The sequence below is a fragment of the Cottoperca gobio genome, chromosome 11, assembly GCF_900634415.1.
Source record: "Cottoperca gobio chromosome 11, fCotGob3.1, whole genome shotgun sequence".
Taxonomy (NCBI): domain Eukaryota; kingdom Metazoa; phylum Chordata; class Actinopteri; order Perciformes; family Bovichtidae; genus Cottoperca; species Cottoperca gobio.
Window position 1 is genome coordinate 2,111,958 of NC_041365.1, and position 8,153 is coordinate 2,120,110.

Here is an 8,153-nt window from a genome sequence, read left to right on the forward strand (position 1 = left end):
CTTACCTGTATTTAATAAGGCTGCAGACCTTGCTCTCATGATACACTCACCCATACTCTCCTGATGCCACTTATAACCATGTTTCTCTTGATGTTTATGTTATTCTGTAGTTTAGCCGAATAAAATCCTTCCATGAATTGTTCAGCATGGATGAGTTTACTTCCACATCAGAGGAGAACTTCTCACTTCCTGATTCCGGACACCTCCCTGCATCTATTCCTCTTTCAACTTGAACAACAACGTCGGCCAATGCCGTACAGCCTCGCCTCACATGCATGCGTGCACTTCCCTCCTTCTTTCTCCATCGTTCCCTCCCCTCCTTCCTCTCTTCTCTCCTCCAGCCTCCCCTCCCCCGTGGGAAACCCAGTGCAGTGTGACTGTGGTTGTCCTTCCTGGAAGCTGTGGTGGTGACTCTGGCTCCTCCATGCAGAGGCTAGAATAGTGCCAGCCAGCCTATGTGTATCTATGTTTGTGTGTTGTCTGTGTCTGCCTTTGTGTGTGTGTGTGTGTGTGTGTGTGTGTGTGTGTGTGTGCATGCACGCACCCTCCACAAACATTCCACCACCGTACCGTCCGTCCGTCCGACCGCCGGCCGGCCTCGCACGAGAGCCACGCCGCCACCGCGGTTCAGTCCTGACGCCAGCCCAGAAGACTCACATTTCACAAACACACACTCACACAGACGTTTGTGCACACAACACCACATAAACATAACACTCAGCAAGGCACAAACACACACACACACACACACACACACACACGCACGGGGCAGCGAGCACATGAGACTGGCTAAAGCACACACCAGCACACTCACTCAAATAAACAATATGCACTTTGCGGAACACACATTTTTGGGCCGCAGACCACAGACATTGCATCCTGAAGTAGATCAAAGCGTTCTCCAGCAGTAAACACACACAAGGCTCTTCTCTGCTCTCTCATCCCTGCGGAGCCGTTTTGGTGAAGCACGGCACAATTATGCTGATCCTCTTGAGGAACAAGTCATTGCAACTGTCATTCATCATTGTTATGTGCACCCTGTAAGTGCTGGCCGACTCTCGGTGATTCACACTATTTCTCTTCCTTTCCTTTTAAACCTTCGCAGTCCCTCTCATCTCTGTTTAACCCTGTCTCCTGCCTCCCCACCACCCTGTTATTGAACGTCTACGCCAAATCAGTCACCCAACCACAGCCCTTCAGATCTTTTTCTTTGTTTTCCCCTCGCTCGGTCTCTCGATCCTCCCTCTCGCCCTCTCCTTTACAGTCTGTCCATTGTTGAGGAGACAGTGGCGCAGACAAACAGGGAGAGAAGATATCCGCTGGTGTACCACAAGATTGGAGAGAAAGAATGGCAGAGAGACAGCGGAGGAGAGGAAGATACATAGACTGATATGAGGGTAAAGTTAATTACAGGGGACTGCCAATTAGAGGGCAAAGTGATGGGTCTTTTTGCCTTGCCGCGGCATCCCAAAAACATCACCAGCTCCCACCATGTTTATCCTCTGCAGCCACAAGACCACAGCTCCCATCAGCCATCACTGGAGACAGCTTACAAAACAGAGGGGGTTACGGCTGGAGAACATGCAAGCAGTGTTTGCAGACATGGCTAATATGGGTAAGTGGGTAACATGTAGCTTTTAACCATTCCTTTACCATTAGTATTGATAGCACAAAATGTATAGCTGCAATTACATGTTTCCATTTGCTTACAGTCAGAAAAAACACACGGAGAAAAACATAAACAAAGGTAAAGGCACTTAGTCTTTATATAGATTTTTGTCAAACATTCTTCAGACTTGGAACATGTAATGAAATGGAAAAATGTTTTGGAAAAAAAACAAACAAATATCACAGTTAAAGATCAGTAAAGACTCAACGTCACTCAGTTGAGCGTTGTATATATGGCTCTGTTGGACACTGTGTATTTGTCAAGCAAGATCATGAACAGGAATTTATTCAAATCGTCTATTCTTTCACATTCCTTCACTATTCCGTTATACATGATTGATTGTGATTATCTGACACTTCACCCACAGTCTGATATGGCTTTTAGAGTCCCTCAAAAGCAGAGACAATCATCAAAGGTTCAATACGTCTTTCTCCGACGGGTTCATATTTGCTACATGGTGCACATGGGAGCTCCATGTCCACTGTACAGAGTTCATTTGGAAAACAAAACCAGAGTTGACACTCAGAAAGCTCCGATCTCAGTCCCCCATCCCTGGGCCGACTTGGCTGGTCCGCTCAAGCCCCTGCGCTGGGATGTAGGAGACCCCAGAGGTGCGAAGGGCCTGAAAGAGACTTGCAGTGGGGCAGAAGATGATGAAATAGAAGTAGAGGAGGAGGTAGAAAGAGAGGAAGAGGAAGGGGTGGGGAAGGGAAGAGGCGAGGCCCTGCTGGCGCTGTGAGGGGACGGCTGGGTTGGTCTGGAGGGGCCTAGGGATGCGGACCCTGCAAGGGAGGGCAACCTGTGGATGGTGGCCAGGGCTGTAGGCGCATGGAGTGGTGGTACGCCCTGCTGGCAACCAGCGAGGGGGCCGAGGCGGAGGGAGGCGTGTGATGGGTAGCTCCCCAGCAGGGCCAGATCCCTTCGCCCACTGGGGAAAGGAGGAGAGGAGGAGACTGGTGAGGTGGCGGAGATCTGAGGGAAGGACGCCCACGGCCAAGGAGGAAAGTGCAAGGCGGATGCCGGAGGCGACTGCAGGAGAAGGGGGTCTAGCTCACTTGCACAGTGGGAAAGGTGGGAGACCAGGCGGGCTCCTATAGGGTCCGGGGACTCCCCGTCAAGGGAGCTGAGGTACCGCACCACCTCTCCAACGCATTCCCTAAAGCCCAAGGTCCTGTAGTCGACTGCCAGGGCCCTCGCATCAAAGTAACCTTAGAAAGAAAAAGAGAGCTTAGTCATACAATGAATAATAGTAATAGAATGCAGCTAGTCATGACACATATAATTACTGTACTGTGTGCTTTATCTTGTGTCCAAAGAAAGAGGGCAATAACTCCTTATACTTGTCTACTTTTGGATGGGTTTTATATATTTTTCAACATTATTCCAAGGGCCTTTTGTATCCATGTTCGACAGAAAAGCAGCGACAAGCAGAAAAAGCTAGAAAGCCAATTGTTTTGCTCGTCTCACCTTTTCCTCCCATGGCATGCAGGAGTTTGAGGTGGTCTACGGTCATTTGCAGGATCTCTGCCTTCTCCAGCTTTGATGAACCCTGCAGGGAAATGAGCAACAATTTACTAACTTGCATCAGATTTTATGAAGCTGGTTAACTACGTATGTTGTTTAGTAGAATATTTGATTTATGAGCAGTCACCTGTTTCTCAAAAGCACTGGGCACCAGCCTCCTGAGCTCCGACAGGCTGTGATTGATCCGGTCTCTGCGCCTCTTCTCTATGATCTGCACAACAAGAAGAGCAGATGGACAGTCAGGGCCAACCAAAACGTCAGGACTAAAAAGATTAAGATCCAAGGCTATAATCCACTCACCCCTCTTCTCTTCTTTCGGGCCAAAATCTGCGAGGCGCTGCCAGGAGACATGGACCCGGTGACTGGGCTGTACCATGGAGATAGAGAGAGAACGAGAGAGATGGCATTGGCACAGAGAGAAACATGTTAACTTCAATTCTCTGCATATTGTTATTATTACCCTCCTTAATATGACACAGAGGCGGGATGGCACATCAGCCCACTTCAATCTAATTTGTTTGGCACAGAAGAGCAGGGTGCGCGGGAGAGAAGGGAAGACGAGATTGTTTTTGGTTTAATGCGTTTCTGGACATTAGTCTCAGTGAAAATGACATGCTGTTCTCCTTTCCATCTGAGCGAAAGCACTTTTAGAAAGATGATTATATAGCCTCGGGGCAATGCTTTCGTTTGCACGGGGCTCCAGCGTGCGGATCTGAGCTGCTCCGAGTACAGTTACTCAATATGGATTGTGTTTGTTTGTGAGCTCTCATCTTACAGGCCTGAAAGAGCCTGACAGCTTGGAGTTCCCTTCAAACTGCCCCACCGAAGGCTTGCTGCGTTTCTATTAGATTTTAAAATGAAGGCTGCCAATTCAGCTGTGTGTTTTTGTTTAGGTTTATGTTTGATGGGGCTGACTTGAAAAGGCTCCACTGTCTTCTGTTCGCATGTCACAATTTGATTTGTCCAAACGGTCTTTAGTGTTACCGGCTTGCTCGGTGCTTGTGATGTAGTATGCTGTGAACGTGTATTTTATATATACTGTAGATGCAAAATACACTCTGGTGAATGTTCCCTTTAATCCACATTTCCATAATTCCAGACGAGGAATCTAAACGGTATAATGACACATAATAAACTGCAGTTACACAGCTTGGCATTGAAAGTCACATTTGCATTTAAAAGTTAAAAAAAAATGTTTTAATGAAATAAAAACTATTTTAGTTTGTAGTTTGCATTTTAAATCGTATTCCTTATATAACTCTATATATATTTAACTATAAGAATAATGAAAAATATATAATTAACTGTATTAATGTGTGACACTCCAAATTCCTGTATATAAAATTAAAGCTGAAAAGAATAATTTAATCCTAGCCTTTTGAAATATTAATATTTCTGACAGTGAATTAAATCTCAAATAAAGCAAACTTGTATGTAATAAATAAAAGATTACAAATATTTTATTGTATTCAGTTCATTTCACACAGCATTCTTCAAATATTCCTACTAAATAACTTTGATGTGGGGTTGTCCATCTATCTTTAATGTAAATTTAAAAAGTTCGTTTTTTATGTTTTATGCGACATCAAAGACTTCCTGGACTTAAAAATGCAATATTGCTACATAACAATAATGAGCTGATAGAAATGAACGAGGACGAATAAATTGAATCCTCACTCACACGACTGATGGGAACATCATTTCTATATTCAATACTTTTTCTATATTTAATCATTTATTTTCAAATGATAGTGTCAGAAGAATTCTGCTTATGACTTCAACCCGTCTCCATGTTTCAGACATTTCAGGCCATACATCGTTTTTGTTTTTTTATCTTATTGTAATGCATGTCATGCGTGCAATGATGATTACCAACCTCTGCATTTACTCACATGGTGCAAGTAAAAAAAGCAAGCATGACACTTATCATTTAGAGGGGAAATGCAATGCAATTAAGTTTCATTGAATATTTCAGAGATTTGCTGCCAGAGGCCTGAAGTAAAACTTTAAACTGACAGCTCAGCCTTGTTGGAAGGTGTGTGTCACATTACTTATATACATTTGTAAAAGATTTTAAACGTTGGTGCAGAATGCAGAAACCTTTCGGGAGTAGGAATCACTCCTTTTCCTCCCAAATCATTGCTTTATAAACCACATCAGCTTCTGAGACTTAAAAACTGAAACTTTTCAACTTGTCCGTTTAGAGAAAATGTGTCTTTAGCTACTAATTTGTACAAGCGTACCATGCAATTTTCCTTTAAAGTGTGACTGAAGGGTATGTGTCACAACCTCAGGTGTGGTTGATAGATGCTTACCAATAGCCGTCTTCTTGTCCCACGTCAATAAACTCGTCTGTGTCCGAGTCTGGGGAGCTGTAGTCGTGAGGTCTCTTCATGTCTGTGCCCCTTCCTCACCGGCTGGACTGACGTACGGATGGATAAATGATGGACTGGTGGAGTTGCTCGATCCTGTCGGCCGCTCTCTGTGTGGAGACTGTAGACGAAGCGCTCACCCTGTGTGCCCCTCACTCTCACTTTCTCTAGCGCTGGTACTTATAAAAGCCTTGTTGTCCTTAGTTACTTCTTGTCACTTGTGATTGTTTTTTGTTGTTGTTTCTTCACATGTCTTCTGTCCTGTTCCTCTGTGAGTCAGCGCTGCCACTTGATCGACCCCCAAGGGCCCATGACAACTAGGAAAATTCCCAAGCTGCTTTAGTCTTTTACTCTATCACTGGCATCCAATCATAGTCTCTCGCTCGCTCGCTCTCTGTTATTTCTCTCTTGGCTGCCTCTCTCTGTCACAGCCACCCAATGACAAAATAGGACTGGCAGTCGGGGCAGGGTTGCCAGTTTCAGCTCCCCCCGCCTCTTCTGCCTGTTCCTCCTCCCTCCCTTTAATCTGGCCTCCCCCAGTTTGACACCCTCCTTCCCCTCCCGGCCCCATCTTTCCACCCCTTTGCTCAGTCATCCTCAGTCAATTAGCCTCCAATCTCATCGTGCTCTCCTTCCTTCCTTCTCTCTATCCTTTCTTTCTATTTCTGCTCCTTTAATTACACTGCTTTGTAGAACAATGGCAGCGGCAGGGAGGGAAGGAGAGAGGTGAGGAGTGTGGGAATGATGGACTGTGAAAACACTTCATCGTCCACAGGGGAGTGTGTGACAGTGCATGAAGCTCGACTCTCACACAATCGCACAGGTGACCTAGAGAATGGAGTTAGGGAACATCTTTTTGGGAGAGACTGCAGTAACACGGAGATGGGTAACCCATGATGACCTCTGTGCAGCTGTCAGTGATCAGCAAAGAACCACAATATGAAGGGGGGGGGGGGGGAAAGTACATATTTTTCCCATCTATCCTTTGTGAATAGAAACTTCATATTGCTTTAATAGCTAAGGTTTAAAGTAATTGATGTCAGTAATTCCCAACCAAGCAGGCCTACCCCCAAAGCCCTGTCAGATGATCTTAAGTACCCCTAAATCTGTTCTTATGAATGACTGTATGAGAACTATTTGATTGTATTGTTACAATATACTCTATATAACTTATTTCAAACAACTGAATTGTCAATGTATGGTTTGCATTAATTGTTTACATACTTACTACTAGTTATAATACTTGGTGTGGCAGAAGCTTGACATTTTAATTATTATTATTTAATTATTATTATAACAGTTTATCCATTACTTTTGGCTAAAGGTAACTATTTTAACTGGTTTGTATTACTTGCATGTACTTAAATATTTCAACTGGATGCATTACAGTTAGATAACAATTTCAACTATTTATACATTAGTTCACTTTTTAGTTAACTATTTTAATTTATTTCCCTTTCCAGCATGTCGGATACAGTGACCTTTAGGTAACGTAAGTTCTTCTCTAAGGTCCCGCGCAGACGACCCGCTTCCTTTGTAGATATGAAGGACAAAAACACAACAATTCTAAGTTGCAGATGATTATACACTAATGAAAAGATAGTTATGAATATTATATTACATTTCTGACAATAAATCCCCCTAAATCCTGCACACTGCTTAACCGTTATCATTATCTATATTATTTTTAACAAACGATATTTCAACAGTTTATCCATTAACTTACTAACTATAGTCCATCAGTCTTTGCATTATTTCAACCTAACAATTTCAACTATCTATTACATTTAGCATGAGCTAACTATTTCAACTGTTTTTAAAAAATGGCTTCCAACGTTTGGGAATCACGGATTTTAACCATGGAGATTGTTTTTTGAAAATGGGACTTTTGACACAGTGTGTTTTCCGAAATCCTGACATTAAAAACATCCTGCTAATTAGGCGAGAGCTTTGAACATTCACGCCCAGTTTTCTCCAAACGTGCGTGTGTCGGCGTGCGCAGATACGAGGGCAGGTACTGAGGGGGTCAAGAGAGGAATCAGCCCAGTGAGTGTCTGAACATCTGGGCTCTTCACTGGACAAGATAGCGCTCTCTGTGCACTCACACACGCACGCACGCACACATCCACGCGCACACACGGTTCCTTGTAACACTTAGAGCTCGGTTCCGCTGCCACCGTGGGAAGATTGCTGGTACAGATTGCCATGGAAACACGAGGCCCAGGCGCCCGTTGTTAGGAGCGATGCCTGACTGGACCCAGCGGTGTGTGCATGTGTGTGTGTGTGTGTGTGTGTGAAAGACGGAGAGAGGCCAAGTGGCATGCCCCCTTCACACAATGCCCAGCTGAGTGTGTCTCTTCCTGCCTGGCAGACTGGAAGGGTGTGTTAGTTTAAACATACGACAATGCAATGAGTGCGAGATCTTTGTTGTACGTTTTTTTTTTAACAAGTAAAGTCCTTTTTTATTTACTTTAAGTTAGTCCTGTAAGTTGCAAAGAGATTTGTATATAAAATCAATTACTCCAGATGTTTCTTTTTTCTTTGTCCTTTTTAAAATGGTGTTTTGGTTTTTCTCTTGCATTAGATGT

General features: G+C 44.1%; 1 protein-coding gene across 1 annotated transcript; it reads right to left on the minus strand.

The window, feature by feature from the left end:
- Positions 1–1,743: 1,743 nt before the first annotated feature.
- Positions 1,744–5,990, minus strand: heyl (hes related family bHLH transcription factor with YRPW motif like). The gene is made up of 5 exons (XM_029443352.1): positions 5,509–5,990; positions 3,494–3,560; positions 3,321–3,404; positions 3,137–3,218; positions 1,744–2,877 (listed from the first exon to the last, which is right to left on the minus strand). The coding sequence occupies exons 1-5, from the start codon at positions 5,586–5,588 to the stop codon at positions 2,192–2,194; spliced, it is 999 nt and encodes a 332-aa protein (XP_029299212.1). The 5' UTR covers positions 5,589–5,990; the 3' UTR covers positions 1,744–2,191.
- Between the last annotated feature and the right edge of the window lie 2,163 nt (positions 5,991–8,153).